The sequence below is a fragment of the Rhinolophus sinicus genome, chromosome 3 (assembly GCF_057876585.1).
Source record: "Rhinolophus sinicus isolate RSI-liver-muscle chromosome 3, RSI-T2T, whole genome shotgun sequence".
Lineage (NCBI taxonomy): Eukaryota > Metazoa > Chordata > Mammalia > Chiroptera > Rhinolophidae > Rhinolophus > Rhinolophus sinicus.
The window spans coordinates 150037776-150056974 of record NC_142503.1 but is presented as its reverse complement, the minus strand read 5'-3'; the positions used below and the strand labels follow the sequence as shown (position 1 = coordinate 150056974).

At 35.1% G+C, this 19199-nt stretch overlaps 1 protein-coding gene across 13 annotated transcripts in view; it reads right to left on the bottom strand.

Moving 5' to 3' along the window:
- The window catches only part of TCF12 (transcription factor 12), a 320504-nt gene that overhangs the window by 20011 nt on the left and 281294 nt on the right, over window positions 1-19199 (bottom strand). For 7 of the 13 annotated variants that reach the window (XM_088797234.1, XM_088797233.1, XM_088797235.1 and 4 more), the window contains 4 exons: window positions 13578-13656; window positions 4737-4810; window positions 3662-3733; window positions 2723-2929 (listed from right to left, as the gene is read on the bottom strand). In XM_088797234.1, the coding sequence (XP_088653360.1) occupies window positions 2723-2929; window positions 3662-3733; window positions 4737-4810; window positions 13578-13656 (432 nt within the window). The remainder of the gene's footprint in view (window positions 1-2722; window positions 2930-3661; window positions 3734-4736; window positions 4811-13577; window positions 13657-19199) is intronic. The other 6 variants (XM_088797237.1, XM_088797238.1, XM_088797239.1 and 3 more) reach the window with 1 other exon arrangement.

Genomic DNA, 19199 nt, shown 5'->3' with positions numbered 1-19199 from the left:
TCATGCTTATTAGAATAATTCTACTCTGCAGAAAACAGAATAAAAAATAAATATTTTGAGAATCAGACTTCAAAAATTCTATGTGGTGATACAGAATTGATGATAAACTCATACTTCTATGGTTATTTTGTAATTTTGGCCAAGTAACTTCCCTTTTTAAGAGTCTAAAACAAATAGTAATTTATGTTAATGCTGAGGAAAAGTATATAAACTACGAAAAAGTTAAATGACAAAAAAGAAGTGATTCCAGAATGTAAAATTGTGTTATTTCTTAGTTATGATCAGTTACAATCTATGGGGGCAAGAAGGGATAATAAAAGCAGGAGATGAACTCTCGACGATGACTGGCAATAGTTACAACAATACGTTCCCCCAAATCACACACCCTCCAAGAACATGCAAAGAGTTGATTCTATACAGGTGGGTACTGGGCATGTAGGCAAGGCTCCTGGCAGTACTGATGGAAGTCCTCACACACGGATAGAGACACCGGGATGTGTCTTCCTTGACAGCATGTCTAAGACTTAGCTGGGAGAGTCACCGGCAGACTCTGATCTTTATTTTATTCCATCCTTCCGTGTTTTTGCTGACAAGAACTGAGGACTCACAGCTACAGAGTTTATTTCAGAAGGCTAGGAGATGAATATTGCTTCACCTGACAGTGCCAGAATTTGTCAGTTAATAATTTTATATTTTGAGGGTAAGCCTGGCTGAAACATCTAAATCTTCCCCCTCACTAATGCTGTGTCTGAGTGGAGTGAACACGGCAGAGGATGTCTAGCAGATTTTCATTGGCTCTGTGTCCTCTAAGAAACTAGTAAGAACTGAAGAGAAGACCATGAGAGACAGGTATACCAAGTAATAGCTTGGCTTGATGCTGTGGCATTGATGCTGCTGCTCAGATGAAGCCAGGCTTACCTTATTTTAAGACTTTTTTTTCTAGACTACTTTGAATTTTTTTCCCTTTTAAAGAATATCTGTGGCAGCCCTTTCGTAAATGCTCTGAAGTAGGAATTATATTCCTAGAGGATATAATGTGAGCTACTTTCTTAATTAAAAGCTTCAGGGCAGTTATCTAATGAAACATTTTTTCCCTCTCTTTTAAAAATGTGCTAGGTTTCTACATGGCTTTGGAGGATTGGATTTTGAAAAATTTCTTTCCCAACCGATATCCAGAGTTGGTAAAAACAACCTCCCAAAGATATAAGTAAGTTCCATTTTATACAAATAAAGGAATCTTTTTTTTGTAAATAAAGTTTTATTGGAACACAGCCTCTTGGGAGGAACCAGAGATATATCAAATATTGTAGTAGATAAAAAAGAACAGTAAACCATATACAGGGAAGAATTAAAAATGAGTAAGAGTTGAGGAATAAGAACTGCAAATGTTGTAGTAAGAGAAACTTGGGATTCAAATATACTGATTTTCAAGTCATTCTTCTAAAGGGTAAATAGTATTTCAATAAAATGATAGTCTTATATTCTACATTTGAATTTGTAACAAACGCTGTAGTATTATTCTATTAAAATTATTTTATTACTACTACTAACAGTGATAACAAAACTCCCTATTTCTATGAGTTTAACAATCTACAAATGTTCACACATTTATTAGCTTATCAATAGCAACGAAAATTAATTTTAAAGAATACTGAATTTCAAGATTTATTGACATTAAAAAACCAAAACCAAAACCAAAAACTGGTTGTTAAGATATGTAGGCATCTAGTGTCACCCACACTGCTGACAACGCTGTTCTCAGGAAACCGGGTTTACTTCAGCGGCTCCAAAATGAGTATAAATGGCTATCTGACATGTGAATGTGAAAATCTGGAAACAATCCTATTTTACAGAACACAAGCTGTCAGCATTTGGGGCACCTAATTATTTTGATGATAGGTGAGTTTTAGCCTTGATCACATGGCTTACAGCTAGAAATCTGTTTCTTAGGAGAATATTTCACAACATGCAATGAATCTTAAAAACCATGCTATAAACATGCAAACACATGGTATCAGTTAAATAGCAAGTTCAAAAGGAGCTTCATTCCTTTAAAAGACAATTTGGATAAAAAAATAATGTAAGACATTCAACATAGAATTTTTGATGCGTAGCTACAGAATTTCACTTTTTCCCCTCTAAAGAATTACCATGTCTTTAAAAAGATGGACTGAATTATTTTATTCTCTTTGGGGATTAATCTAAAATTATTTCCTTTCATTGTCACTTAAATTATAGCCATTCTTAAAACTACCCCAACATTTTTTCTTCATTTGGGAGTAAAGCTTGAATTTGGACTGTACAAATAATTCCACATTCCTTCTGCTATTGAAGGCTTGTTCCAAACTATAATAAACAGCTTTGCTAGACCAGAACCCTTGAAATCCAGTCTTGCTTTGCTGCTTTTGCTATTCAGACTTCCTATACACCATTTCAAGGCAAAAACTTTTCTGCCCATTACTATGCATCTGGAAAAAAAAAAAAAATCCAAGTTTAAGCTTAAATGATCTCTATAGAAAGTTTCTGCTTTTTGCACATGATCATAGCAGGATTTTAAGGGCCAATGCTCAGCCAATGACCCTGCCCAACACAGTAAAGGAAATTCTTAAAAGCCACTCTACCTTCCCTTCAAAAAAAGGACACTCTCCCCCAAAGATTTCATGAAAAACATTTAGGACAATAGGCTTTAGGGATTATTACAAAAAGATGAGCACTATTTTACCATTGAAGCAGATCGACTGCTTGGAACAAGGCTTGATCCACCATAGTTTGAATTGAGGCTTCCAATTGGTGCATTGTGGGATGGTCCCAATAAACTGTGTATATCACTGTGACCAGCAGGCAAACTGGTGGAAGGTCCCACGGCATGATTCCGCAGCACATGGATAGCATCATCCAGTCTGTCTAAACGATCTTCCATTCGAGATTGCTGGAGGGATTAAAAAAAAAGAAACATGGAGGTTATTGCTGGTATCTGTTAAATTCATTAAACTGCTATGTTGCCTACTTTGGGATATATGGAAGACAGCAAGTGAAATGTAGTAACAAGTAGCTTCAAAAGCAACTACCTATACTACAAATCAACAATCAAAGAAAGTAGACTGTGCTAAATTAACAAAGCTTCAGAAACAAATTTACCCATCTACCATGAGGTTCTTTCTTTTAGCTTCTAAAAAAGATGAAGGCTACTGTACTGTGTCTGATACTCAGCTATAGATGATAAAAGAAGATAACCTGTAGTTTAATACTGATCTTTGAAATGAGGGCAATTTAGGGACACATTCTCAAATCCATCAAGTTTAAGTGGCAATTTTAAGTGAATAATGCATATCTATCTAAAATAGTGGACATATCCAAATATGCTCTTTCACAAAACTGAGGAAATGATATTGTCTGTCTGTGGATACATACATGCCCCATACACAAACATATTAGCATTTTTAAAATCAAAAGCACATGCCAGTAGAGCTCTTTTAAAAAGAATCATTCTCAACAACAGAAGAGAACAAAAGTCTCTTCTTATATACTGTTACAAAACGGAAATAGTCATTGTTTGATTTTAAAAGACTTTGGAGTTTGTACAGGATTGAAGATTTTAAATGGATAATAGGAAGTATAATTAATTGAAACACAAAAAGGCACCATCTAAAAGAAATAGTACCTCACAGACATCCTTTAAGAAGGACATTGCATCTTGCAAATGCTCGTGAAGTTGCTGCTCAACTCGATTTTTCTGGCAAAGTCAAGACAGAACAGGAGGCAAAGCACAGGTTAAGATTAACTCCAAAAGAGATGAGGAAATAGCTTATGTGCATGTCAGCATAACATGTTAGTAAAGTGAACGCGGAGACCTGAGAGATCTACTTGTATTAAGGTATGAGAAGGCTGGGATTTAACAGCGAAGTTATAAGGTTAGCATCTAAATAGCACAAATTGCTTATATTTGCTTGCAAAATATGAGAGAAGAAAACTTTCCTTTAATTTAAAATGTTCTGTTAGTCACAGAAAAAGAACTTTTCTATTTGCAACCTGGAATTACTGAATGATAGTATGACTTAGCATTCCATCAAGTCATCCTTATTTTGCTTTTATAATATTTTATAATTCTGTGGTAAGCATAGAAAACCAATAGTAGTTAACATTCAACCACAAATTCTTCACGCTTAATACCTAGACAAGCTCCTTTATTCTACTGCCTTGTTTGTTAAATAACGTTTTACTTGTACAATTTGTGCAATACATTTTTAAAAAGAAAACATGGTGAAATAACATTCTTCATGAAAAAGATGACTGCTATTACATTTAAAATTTTTAATGGAAACGTAATAAACTATACATCACGAGAAAGTAAAATACAACCATTTTGCATTGCTGGACTAGTTTTCTTGCTTTTACTTGGTGTGCGTGTGTTTAGTTTCCTCTTATATGTAAATGAATGTAAAAGTATAGAAAAATTAAGCCCTAGATTTTTCAAAGAAACAAAAACCCATAATGCTATTTTAATACCAGCTGCCCTTAGACCAGAAGCCTGATATCCCAAAGAGCAAATGGCAAAAGGCACACCCAATGTGTCTTTTATTGTTCAACTAAATCAGGCCATTTGTTAGCAAAGAATTCGTGTGTAATGGTATCCTACTGTTTTTTTCATTGTTACTCAAAGATTTACTGAAAGATAAAAAAAAAGAACTGCATACTATCAGATAAAAGTGACCTATATATTTCTAAGAGGCTCTTACCAGGGAGTGGAGGGAGTTTTCATAGCTTGGGGATGAAGGAGCTTGCCCTCCAGGTCTGGGCCATTGACTGGTACCTGTTAAAACAAACCCCAAAGCACCCACACACCTTGGTTAGCTCTGGTATCTGGATAATGTTCTGAAGGAAAGGATAAAGTCATTTAGTAACTGTACATAAGTTTACATGAAAAGTTTCGTTTGGCCTTCAGCATAGTATTGGCTACTTACAAGTCCAACACATTAAAAAAAATCTTTTTCATTATTAATACAACAGTGTAGGAAATTGAGACAATAACTATACTTAAAAACATAACTACTTTTGTATTTTCATATTCTTCAGACTTTGCAGTGTGCACACATTATCTTGAGAAAATATACTTAAAAGTATACATAATTTAAAATTCTCCCCCCCCATGGTTTCACATAGTCTTTAACATAATGCTATAAATGACTATGCTAATATTTACCTGATTCTCTAGATCACAATTTTTTTAATCACCATAACCTCACTGCTGGATACTTTGGTTGCTTTCAAGTGACTATTATGAATAGTAAATGAATATTATTATACTATGAATGGCAAATATTACTGATTTTTTTTCTTTTTGGGAATGTGTCATGAGGATAAGTAACATTCTGAATTAAAAGGTATGACCATATTTATGATCCTTAATTCATAAGGCCCAACTGTTTTCCAAAGGTCATATTAACTTGTGACTTTAGTAATGCACAAATATACCAATTTCAAGTGATTGCAAAGACATTTAGGATTATATGTTAAAAATTTTCCCAACATAATTTACACCAAAACACATTATGTAATTGGGAAAATATCATTGTAAAAATTATATTGAATTTTCACTATTCTTCAACTTTAGAAAAGTAGCATATAGTAAAAACTGAAGATAGAAAAAGAAAGGATACACACTCAGAGTAGAAATAAAAAGAAAAAAAAAAAGTAAGAAAAATAAAGGAATTAATTTATCCATACGTTGGGAAGCAATGCAGTGTTTCAATGGTCATGACAAAATAGCTTTAAAGGAAAAAGAACAATTGATGAAATATCTTAACTATTTCATGATTGTGCCTTGTAAAATAAGTTATTTCCAGAAAATAATGAACCATTCAATAAATACATATATTATTGTTCTTAATAACAGCTTTAGTGACAACCTGTATTATATTAGAAATCTGAAGTTGGAGAAGTTGAAGATTTACTTAATTTGTCTCACTTATTGCTAAATTAATTTTAAACATGTCCTACAGGAACCTGCTGTTACAGGTTAATTTGCCACATTTAGGAAACCAAAAACTTACGGTAAATTGGAACTATTATAATTCACTTTAGCTGAATAACCCAGTAATTGCATTCCCATCAATCATATATATTTTGCAAGTTGAAAATTTGGATACATAGATTCTTAATAACCTGATTATATTTCACAATTAATCATAGGCATACTGTTGTGATTATACAGAAAAATCTTAAATGTTAAAATTGTAAGAAAAAGTATGTTATGTGCTGCATCAGCTAACCATTATTTTTTATTTTTTACCTATAAGTAAATTACAAATTATTTTGAAGACCAATAAAGGCTTCCTGTTAGACATACAAATGTAACTATAATTCAACTACACAAATTAAGGACAATCTAAAACTGCTCATTGAAACAAGCTTGTGGATTAATTTTATAATTAACAAATAGAATTTAGCAACCAGAAAAACCCAGTAACTGAGTATACGAAGAATTCATATAAAAATAATCAGCCAACACTTTACCACTGATTTCAATACATTAGTACTTTCATAGCACTGATGCAGAATTATGAATTCTTATGTGGGTAAGAGGTTAATTATAATCTATTTTGGAAAAGACTCTAAATCATTTTTAAAAGTTTCCTTAATGTTTACAATATTTTATTTTCAATAATTTTACTCCATCTTTCCCAACCCCCTTGAATGATCAGCCTGATAGGAGGCTGATCATCAAATTTCTTAATTTGTGTGGAATAGTAATACGAGTTTTATGTTTAAACACCTCAGAATTGTTAGAATACATCTTCTTTGCAAAACAGGCAATTTTTGCTGTTTCTTCACTAGCTTATTATTGAGGAATGAGATGTGTGCACTGAATTACTCAGGTAGGAAATCACCTACATTAGTTTTTGATAGTAATATGAAGAAACTATACTAAAGTCTATGTCCAAAATGCAATTCATTAAACTGGAAAAGTACACATATACTCAAACCTAGTTTGTTTTTATTTTAGATGGGGCTGCCCACTGTAAGCAACATAATTGGTTAAAACAAAATATCACCATGGTTAAATCACTGATTTCTGTTTTAACGTCATACAAACGCCAAGTTGTATTTCATGGGCAGACTTCCTACATACAACCCCACTTGGTCGTTTCAAGAATTCACGCTATTGGTCACAAAGGGGGTGGCTGGGCAGTTAAGAGTTATTTTGGCAGATATCAAGCCTATGGCTGGCAAAACTCAAAGGGGGGACATGGAAGTTTAGTGAATACTGGGAATTAGTGAAACTACATTCTTGTTGTTCTGTACTATCAATTTATTTTATAAGCCCTGACTATAATATAGGCACACAGTTATTCATTCATTCATTCATTCATTCATTCATTCATTCATTCATTCATTCATTCTTTAATCTGACTTACAAGGCCACCCAACGAGGTAAAAGAAAGCACTTACTTCATGAGCCTAAAGGTCTTTTTGACTATGGAACATTATTATTATTTCTTTCTGATGGTAGCTCTATCGTGTAATCAATGAAGAAAAAGGATACATAGAATTGGTATCTCTAGCTTATAATCACTAATTGTAGCATCATTGCACAAATATAGAAAAACAAAAGAGCAAAGGCTGGAAACCTCAGGGGTTTCCTAGAGAATAGGATATTACCCCCACCCCACCCTCCTTCCATGTTACCTGTCATCTGGTGGTAGACATGTATAGAGGTTTTGGGTTTACACCTCCTTCTATTAGACAGGCATAAGCTTTCAACTATCTTATAGCTAACAATTTCTGTAAGTACCCTGGGCTTACAGAAAAAACTAGTTCTAATTCAAGAAGGATTATAATAAACCTACTTGATATTAAAATTTATTGACCATTTCCAGAAAACAAGCTAGCTGGGTGACTAGGATAATAGAATCAAATTATTTGGCTAGAAATCTGGAAAGGCTTTCTTTGATTACTAAATCTAAAACTCATCCAGTGTTTCTGATATGTTCTTACTCTGAGTGGGACTTAGTATTTACCTAATCAAACTGGTTAATAAATTTAGAGAAGAGATCCTAACATTCCATGTAGCTGAGAGAAATTCTTAGGACCATTTACCATGCATTTTCTTATTTTGTTAGTTGCTTCTCTTTGTAATCTCACCCCACATTCAAACTTTCATGAGATTCCCCAATGCTTGGGAAAGGCTGGATAATCCTTAAGGCAGCATTTAATGCTTTGCTTTCAGCAATCTGGCCCCAGCCAACATTTCCATCTTGGTGTGTCACATGTCCTTACATGATGAATTTATAATCAACCATCTCAATGGCGCTGGATGAACAGGTCACTCACTTTCTTGTATCCGGACCTTTGTTACGTTTTCGCCTTTATACCCAGAGAGCTCTTTCTCTTTTGTGAATCTTCCTCTCTTCATGAAGTCTATCCTGAGCGTATTACTTTACAGCGAATTTTGATGGTTCTATTTTTATGTATTTATCTTATTTTCTCAACTAAACCGAAAACTTGCTGACGTCAGATAATTGCTTTAAGACCGGGCACACTGACAGATGACAAAAATATCTCATTGATTAAACTGGTAAAACTGAGGAATCTTTCTTTTCTATCCCCTCTCTTTATTTTTATGTGGCTGTTCTGAAGATTGCTATTGAGTACTGCAGTCATTAAACTTTTATTCATTTATATTCCAGAAGGAGATAGAGAAACTCAAAACATAGTTTTGCTTGTCTGCTCTCCAAGTTCCCTTAGTGAACACATTCTCTTAACTCAAACACTCGTGTCTTTTCCCAAATGACAACTGTAATAGACACAGCCATTTTTCTCTTCTGCCTTGCTGCCACAGATCTGATTTTGTTCACAAGGGGTGTGTGTGTCTCTATCATTTCCTAGTGCGAACCAGGAAGAGTAATTACATTCTTAGCTCTCGGGATAAATCCTGATGTCTAAGATAAACATGGTGGTCCCACGACTACTGTGAGCAACTGTGTTACGTCCGATACTGGCCCATGAGTCATGAGGCAAATCTGTTTAAGAGGCTTCTGGAAAAAGATTCTTTAAATGACAAGAAAAAGATGGTCCTTTTTCTTTTATTGGACATTGTTATGTCTGCATGTGGTACCTTGAACTGCTGTCTTCCACACGCCTGAGGAAGAGCTGCAAAGAGGTAGAGCAGGAGTCCTGACATACTGGTCCAGGAACTCGCTCTGCTATGGGCTCCCTGTTCTACAAGATAACCAATCCCCTTATTATTTAAGCTAGTCCAGACAAGAGTTTCTCCTTTTAGCCGTAAGCATCCTAAATGATACAATATCATTCAGAAGCTTCTTCATAAGCATTCTGTAAGTAGAAGTTTATGTTCTTGGCCTGAAAAGTTCCCACGGAAAATAAGTGGGATTTAAGCAAAAACGATGATTACCTTAGAAGTTGCCTGTGTGGGTTCTGCACCTGTTTATCTGTCCTTACAAGGCCTGTGCTCAGTCTGACTGACAAGGCATAAGGGATAGAGCAAGTGTGGAGAGCACATACCATATTTCGCCCAAAATAAGACTGGGTCTTGTATTAGTTTTTGCTCCAAAAGACACATTAGGGCTTATTTTCAGGGGATATCTTATTTTTTCATGTATTAACAATATACATTTATTCATGTACAACAATCTACATTTATTCATGTACAAAAATCTACATTTATTCAAATACAGTCATGTCATCTTCTTCTGGAACATCATCATAACTCTCCAAACCCCGAATTCCAGCTTGAATTTCTTGCAACTCCATTTTCTGTAGAACCATTGGCCCCAATCTCTCATGTCCAACAATAGAGCTCTCCTTAAATGAGCACTTCTTGTCCATGTTGCCTTCTCATAGTGCACTGGCAACACAGCTATCAGTGATTTTATCCCAGGAATTCTTCACCCAAGTCACGACCTCTTGCAGGCTAGGCGTCACAGTTTCCACACTGATTTCTCTCCATTCTATTTTCAATGTAGTCATTGATTTCCATGCACAAATGGTCCTTGAATGGCCTGTTTATTGCAATATCAAGAGTCTGGAGATAGGCAGTCATTCCTGTGGGAACCATTATTTGAGCTATTGTTCTCTCTGCAAGGAAGTTCTTCATGTCTTTAGCATGGTGAGTGCTGGCTGAATCCCAGACTAGCAGACCTCTGGCCACCTCAAAAAACAAATGGCAGCATTAAATTGACTCACTTCCTTATAACTGCTTGTGTGCACCAGGCCTTTTCGGTTTCGAGGACATAAATGCCTGAAACACGTTCAACCTTATCTTTCTTGCCCTTAGTGATGATCAGAGGTGGGGCTTTCTTTCCATCCAGATGAATTGCCAAAATACAGGTAATACGTACACTTTCATAACCAGTGGAGGGAATGTAGATTGACAAGGCACCCCTCTGATCAATTGTCCTTTGAGATCCTTGGCCCATAAACACTGCAGTTTCATCCATAGCAATCATGTTGGAGAATTGGTATTTAGAAAAGTTGATGCCATCAACAAAGGACTTGAATATAAGTGCACGTTTAATAACTTCAGTATCTTCCAGCTTAAACAGTGTTGTCGATCTTAGAGACAGTTCATATCGCTGAAGGAAGCCATCCAGCCAGTGCTGTGATGCTTTGAATTCTTCTGGGGATATTTCTAACTGTGGCGCCATTGCGAGGGCAAATGCTTGAATATCAGCTCTGGGTACAACCAAAGCCTTTGCTCTCCTGTCAGCAATCCGTTCACAGATGATGTCTTCCAGCTCAGGAAATAATGGTGGCTGACCTGATCCACACTTGGGCTTCTTAGCATTTCCCTCGTCCACCTGTTGACTGAGGTTATCATACTCTGCTCACCATTTTCGGACCATTCGGAGATCCAACTTCTTTTCTTTGTAGAAAGCTGTCAGATTCTTGCCCCGGGAGTCCTCCATGATTCCTTTCTTGTACTCGAAGGAATAGCTCTTTCTTTTTGCACTCATCTTGTCTGGGGGTCAAAATATTATTCCCTTTAAATCTACCATTAAATCAAGTGTTAACTGAAGACTTATGAGACAGGAGTGGCAACAAAAATGATGACAGTAAGAATGATGGTCCACACAAAAGCGACGAAAAATTGCAGGCACCAAAATTCAGAAATTTTCACGAGTTTATTAAGTATGTCTGTTACAACAAATGACGTATTGAATTATGAAGATTCATATTAGACACAAACACGTCCATTCGTTATCAAGTGTGCATGTTATTCATGCGTTGTGTCTGTACTCTGATTGGTCATTCGGCAATAAGTCTCGAGTTCATCTGTTTACATAGGCGTTTACCTCTCATCCAAAGGCTCCCGCTTGGGGATTTACAAATATTTAATTATAATTTATATTATTTAAGTATGAATGTCAATAATATTATTTATTTATATTTAATTATATATTAATATTATTATTTTATAATTTAATACGTCCATCGTGTGTTGCAACAGACGTACTAAATGTGTCCGTCTAGCTGATGATCTTAACTGGGGCTTATTTTTGGGGTAGGGCTTATTTTCCGGTTAGGTCTTATTTTCAGGGAAATATGGTAGTGGGTAGGATTTTTTACTCTAGAAAATAGGCCACTGCTACACAAGGAACACATCAATTTCCACATTATATATGAGCTCTTCTGTTTTGTTCCATCTTTTTAATTTTCCCTTCAACTGTGAATGCTTTATCACATAGTGCTGATTTCCTTTTTTCCTCTTTTCATCCCTGCCAATTTGGGGTGTGTGAGTGTGTGTGTATATGTGTGTTTGTGTTGATACCAAGGAAACACTAGATATAGAAGATGGGAAGGAGACACACCTGCATAAAATCAGTCTTTGATTTGCTATTTCAGCAGGGGTATATGAAAGTATTTTTCTTTAATTAGACGGCTGAATTGAAAAAGAAGTCTATTAATACCTTCATTACACAATTCAACAGTCCATAGATTTTCATTAATCACTGAATTAAAGGGGAAAAGAGAATATTATCCATTAAACATCAACTAAAGATGGAGGAGGGAATCTGAGATTCTACTGTGGACCATTATTTTTTTTGGGAAAAAAAAAAAGGTCTAAGACTCTGATTCTCCATTTTACTGATGTCCCTTCAGAGATGCTGAGCTCCTCTGCTGCCTGCTTTCCAACCAAGTGTTAATAAAAACCAAAGGACACTCTCAAGCTCTCTTTCTGGGCAGAGGAGCAGAGGAAGTAGGAACATATAGTACGGGCTGATACAGCACCTCAGATGAGAAAGTGAAAGAATAATACTGATAATTTCAGTAAAACTGTGCCAAAAGGGTGAGTAGGGTTAAAGTTACATCATTCTTCCTGTAATTTCAGCTCTCTGTTAAACAACAACTTTAAGTCAATGGGTCTTTCATATTTTCATAGTCTGGTCTATGTGGCGAACAGCTGTTCAACTTTTACTAGACAGCTGAAGCCATGGTGTCTGAGAAAGTGGCAGAACCCACTAATAGCTGAAAGCAGCTGCTAGCAGTTCATCATCTCCACACACTGGAATGCTTCTTACCAGAGTCACAAGGCTAATACACAAAGCACAGGTGATAGCCAGGGCACAGCGCCCTGATTTTCAGAAATACATATTGAACAATGGAAAAAGGGTAAACAACAACAACAACAAAACCACATGATATGGACTTAACTAATGTCTTGATCAGGAAAAGAGAATCATTTCTGAGGCCAACTGTTGGAGCAATACGGCAAGTTTCACCCAGTTGCCTAAGTCCCTCCTGAGAACTAATACATTTTTTCTTCAGCATGGTTTTTCTCCAAACACAGGTCATAAAAATAAAGTTCTAGTCTTACAATTATAGCTTAACAGATATTAAGCACTTTTCTGTAATTTTCTTTATTCCTAATAAATGTAAAAATTTCTATTTACAATAACAATTGTATCTCAACAAATTTATACTGTAAGATATAACTGGAACTTGTTAAAGCTAACGTGAATAAAAAAGGAAAATGTAAAGCAAATCTGTACCACTTATTTTAAATCCACTAACAATATTTATCCACATTCACAGAGTTCTTAGCCAAAAAACTACATTTTCCACAGGAATTATATATATATATGAAATAACTTAGTGCCTAAAAATAAAGACAAACTAGCAGAGAGTTATTCATTTTTGAGTCTTACACATGGTACATGGAAAATGCAGAGAACAAGAAAGAAAGAAGTTGCATGTACTTCTCAATAGGTTATTTTGCTTATTTTTTATACTTTCTTACCCAAAATTTTGATTTACCTCCTCCATATTACCTTCATTGAAATTGCCTAGCTTTATTTTTATCCTGTTATAACAACTGTTCTTAGAAATTACCATAAACTATTTTAAGAATCAAAGAAGCTATGAATAAATCAAAACTAGCAAATATTTCAACATTCTCCAAAATGAACTCAAGAAGAAAGCTGTTTACATACTTTCTCAAAATCTAAATATTTTTTTCCCATGAATTTTTTACTGGACTTTATTGAAAAAACAAATTTCGGGTATTTCCTAGTAATCCCATACGTGTTATTAAATAGTTAGATAAAACACAAGCCTACCTGTGAGAGGTGAGGGTGATCCAACTGGTGTTGATGGATTTGATGGAAAACTACTGCTGGTATGGTCAGGAGAATAAATCTAACCAGAAAACAAAAGATACACACATATCAATATGTGACAATAGCAAAATATAAATCCATTAGCATGGAGCTATTTTTATAACCTAAGTTGTCATCCCTAAAACTTAGAGTGAAAAACTGTTTCATCAATTTTAGGATTATTCCATTACATAAAGGCTATAAAAGCCTCTGTTTTAAAATTAGGATTAAAGTATCATATATATTCTAATGTGAGAGGAATAAAACAGATCGTAACTATTTCTTTATTGTTTTAGTTGAAAATTAAGGTTTTTAATTGTTTGAACAAAAAAGAGAAGTGACTATTAAGTTAACAACCTTGATAAACAATCAAGAATGGTTCTAGAATATACCATCTAAATAAGTGATATCCATTAAAAACAATTATCTCAGGAAAACTATTAACTTATCTTTTGAAGAGAAGAATCTTCAAAATCAGTTTTAAAAGCCAGACAAAGAAAATAATTTAAAAGTTACCCCTTATTTCTCATTTAAAAAGCTCTCAGTTTGATTAAGTACATTTTTGCCAAATTTAGCTCCAAATGATGTGTATTTTAAAAAATCAAACTTGCTCTCAAAGGATATTTTGTCACCCTGGAGGAAAGTGAAAAAACCCTCCAAGTCCTTCCAAAAGTGTTCCCAAAATAATCTGTGGGCTGGACTTCATCTTCCAAGAGGTTTACTTTAAAGAAGATAACATATCTGGATGTGGAAATTTTGGTATTTTGGCTGAAAGTCTTTTGTTTTTTTTATTTTATTTATTTTATTGGGGAATATTGAAGAACAGTGTGTTTCTCCAGGGCCCATCAGCTCCAAGTCCTTCAATGTAGTTGTGGAGGGCGCAGCTCAGCTCCAGGTCCAGTCGCGGTTTTCAGCCCACCGTCCCTTGTGGGAATTTAACCGGCAACCTTGTTGTTCAGAGCTCGCGCTCTAACCAACTGAGCCATCCGGCCGGCCCTCTGGAAGCTCTGTGGCAGCTTGTTGTCTTCAATCTAGTCGTAGAGGGCACAGCTCACTGGTCTATGTGGGAATCGAAGTGGCAACCCTGTTGTTCAGAGCTCGCCCTCTCACCAACTGAGCCATCCGACCGCCCTGGCTGAAAGTTTTGTTGCAATACTTAGCATTTATTTCATATTGCTAAAAAAAAGTGACAGAAATCTATTCAAGTTTATCTAATGAACCATTAGATATTTTAAAAGTCTCCTTAATTCAGGTACCAAGGGTTCCTAGGAAGTCTTCTCTAGGATAATCTTATTCTTCTAATGGGCAAAATAAATCATCTTCACATTTCAGCACATAGGGCAGACAAACCAACTTATGTGGACAAATTGTGGTCAAATATTTTAAAAAGGAAAACTACTAGATGGGGCAAAGAGTCATCCAAGAGAAATAACCTTGCTCTGAATAAGCTTAGAGCTTGACTGAATTTAAAGAGGCCCAAATTATGTCCTAGAAAGAGTCTCAGCATTGGTTTTAAAGACAGTGTAATATACTGAAAAGGCCAGATACTGGGACAGACTCATGTAAAACAAAATTCCACAAGTCATAATCATCAAACATAACATTTTCATATTTTAAAAAGAAGACAGCACTAATTAAATTGCAAGCAGTCAGAAAGTCTATTTTTTTCCTGTGAATACAAATGGATATATCTATGTCAAATAAAACACACCAATTTGTATGATGTTACTAAATTGTAACTGTAAATGCCTTTCAACACCAACTCTCTCCAAATAGCCAGACCCAGAAGTTGCATATTCAAGTTAGAAAGTCAAAGCTAACAAGAAGACTTCAAAAGGCTTTATGGGAAGACTCAGTAACAGTGAGATAGTATGTTATTAATATAAGTTTTGTTGGTCTTAAAGTTGTTGCCTATTAAAAATTCAGGGAGCATCTGAAAATTAGCTAAAGGTCACATTTTGGTTCCCACTGGCCTGCATACACACAGTAATTTTTCAACCACATAAGTAAACTAGGTTAAGGTTTACTTATGAACTACAATACAAACATTTTTCAACATACCACTTTACTTTTGTGAATCACTATTTCTCATGTTTAAGATTCAAATAATTATACCTTTTATGAACAATTGATCCTAACTTTTATGAACTATGTCTTGACTGTAATATCAATAAGGGAGGGAAGGGTTGATAACATTGATGGTGGGTGGATGAGGATTAGAAAAGTTTCAATTTCATGCAAAACTTTGTCATAAACTAGATCAACTCACTGATTTTTTATTTCCTTGGCTGTAAGGATTAATAGCATGAAAGCACTGCAGAAACAGCATTCCCCCTCTTTACACTCTCCTGCTTTTGTTTTCTTCATACTGTTTACATTGATCCCTAATTGTCCAAATTTGTTTACTTGTTTATTACCTGTTTCTTTGTTTCTTATCCTTTCCCCTAGAAATGGATGTTCCACAAGAGCTAGGACTTGGTCTTACTCAGACAAAATCTGAATTATACAGAATCTGCAGTAGTTTCAGATTCTACAACACTGCTGGTAAATATATACATATTTGTTGAAAGAATATCATCCTTGCGAGCAGTTACCATTTGAGTATTTCTTTTAAATCCTTAGATGTATTTACCTAGACCCCATACCTCTTTGATTTTTTCAGTTCCCTTAAGGTAGGTTTCCCTAGAGCTCTAGTCTCAGTGTCTTTTTCTGTTTATCTGTGTTTTATCTCTTGGTAATATCATTCTTCACGAAGTATCAACTATGACACCCCCTGTGAACGACTCCTAAGGTGACATCTCTATCCTCATATTGGTTGCTGGACTTCTTCATCTGGACCTATTCTTCTTTCATCTCAAACTCAGTATGTCCAAACCCAATTTTCATCACTGCCCGGAGCTTTCTAACCCTTCCCATCTCTACTCTTCTGTCTTCTCTACCTCAGCACTACCCTTCTCATAGTCACCAAAACCACTTTCTCTCCTCCTTTTCCCTGTCCTTCTATACTTCTCACCATAGATATCGATACCCACAATGCTCTAGTTTCTGGGATTGGCACGCATCATTCTCACTGCCATGACACTTCTTCAAACATTTACTAGAACTTGTGGCTGGACTATTTGAGTCTTTATATTTCTAGTTACTCCCTGCTCCTTTCATTCCATACATAATTCCTTGAGTTATTGTCCTCAAGCAGTTTTGAACAGCCAACTCCCATGCAGTGCTTTCTGTTTCATACTAAATAAAACATAATGACATTTGATGTCTTCTATAATCTGGCCACGAAAATATCTTTCTATCGTATAACCTACTTATAACATTATGTACCCTATTATCCAAACAAAATACTTTTTTTTCATTTTATGAACATTGCTTGTCCTTTCAAAATGTCTGTTCCTTAACTTCTCCCTGATGGAATTCTGAACCACATCAAAGTACCCAGCTTAAATGTCACCTTTTCATTTATACTCAGTTTTACCTCCTTTATATTCTTAGAATAAATAACCTGTACTTCTTTTTGATCTTTTACTTCACACTATTCTTTACATTATTACTTTTTGTATAACTGTCTTTTTTTCTCTCCTTGAATGTAAGCTCTTTGAAGGCAGGGACCTTATATTGTTCCACATGGAATCCACTGTTTGTCATTGTCATGCACAGTGGGTACTCAGTAATGTTTTAATACCTGAGTCATTAAATTGCACTTGAAATTAGCTATAATACTTTTGATTAAAAGCAAAGTTTGGTAAGTGGTAGTATTTATCTTAGTATTTATATAATAGGGTTTAGTAACAGAAATACCAAAGATCTTGTTATAAAGATGAATTCATTTATAAATCAGTTTTATGGTATATAATTTGAAAACAACAATATAGTGAGGTTCCACTATTTCTGAGAATTAGTGTTGATGGACTAAGCTATCCATACATCATCAGGCAGGTATGAACTTTTGAGGGTATAAACACCATCAACCCTTATTTCCCCCGATAATTCTGCCACTAGTGTTAAATAATCCCTAACCATCTCAAGAACTGGTGACAATTTCTTTATCTCAAAGAAGGAAGAGGTTACACTTTATAGAGTTATATATCACTGCCTTGAAACTACTTAGCAAAATGTTCTGACAATGTATATAAAATAGGTGTGAGCTTTTAAAAATCATTGTGAAAACAGGAGAGGCAGTACCAAAAATGTATCAAGTATAAAACCATATAATTTCTGGTGTTTTCTTCAAAAGCAGCTTCTCTGTACAATAAAAGCCATTTTCTCCACCCACCCATCACATTCCCTGGTTCTACTTTGTCCTAAAGTGATGATACACAGAATTGTTATTAATACTTTTCCTGAACTGACAGCCTGGAAAATTACAGGACTTTTCTTGCCCGTTTGACTTTCATAAAAAAAAAAAAAAAAAAAAAAAATGTGTACGTGAGGAGAGGAGTAACACAACATTAAAAAGGCAAAATAACAGCCTTTTAGATCACAGATCATTTCATTAAATTTCACCTCTGCATGTTTATTCTATTACCAAATAACATGCAAATTATTTTATATAGAAAGTGTGCTATTTTAAGAAATTCTACACATACGGTTTTATTTGACAAAGAGCATTCTAAATCAGGAATACATTACTTTTTGTACTTTCTGACCTTAAATAACTCCTACATTGATGTTTGAAAGAAAAAAAAGAAAAAAAGTCAGTCATTTAAAAATGAGGACGGGAGTGATTTAGAATCTGGAGCATAAACACAAAGTAAGAACTCATTCCGCATGCAGCCATGGTCCTTGTACTGTTAAATGACCAATGATGAATACCTCCCAGTACCTTCTGCCAGGCTTATACGGTAATATGCCTCATTTTACTGCAACAAATGAGGCCCCTCCTCCTATCAGTCACGGTCCATTCCAATCAGCAGGGAGCCAATAAGCCAGAGGGTAATGAAAAGGGCCTCAGACAAAACAGGAACAATAGAGAGCTCCCTAGCCCAACCTCGGAACTGGGAGCCCAATTTCTTAAACACTACAGTGCACATTTCAGTTAATCTTTATCATGCTAATGTTATTGAGTCTAAGGAACAAAGAAACTTATTTCATGAATTACTTTTAAACGTCAACTTCCCTGAATTTTCTCTTCTTTTGTTAGAGACTACTGACCATTGAACTATCCATATTAAAATTCTCTTTTTTTCTCTCTCCTTTGCTCTGAGGTAGAAATCAAAACATAAATTATCACAAAGAAGTCTGATATAATCAACGAAGTTAAACAGTTCTCTTGTTTGATCTCCTCTAAATTAAAGACCAAGTGTTTTGATATGGTATTAGGCACTGAAATAAACCAGATGTTTCTTCCTCTATATAACTCTCCATGGGCACAATCTTAAAGGGTTATTGTCTGGCAAATGTTCAGGGAAACACATTAGAAATGGCACGAATACCCAGATTTCCCTTTCCTTCTATCTACTCTAGTTTATTATCTAAACTAATGCATAATCCACAGGGCTTTGGGAACTTTGTGTAAATACTTTCATGTACAATTCTCTTTCTAGCTATGCTGAGATTAAGACCACAATTATCCAGGCTTAA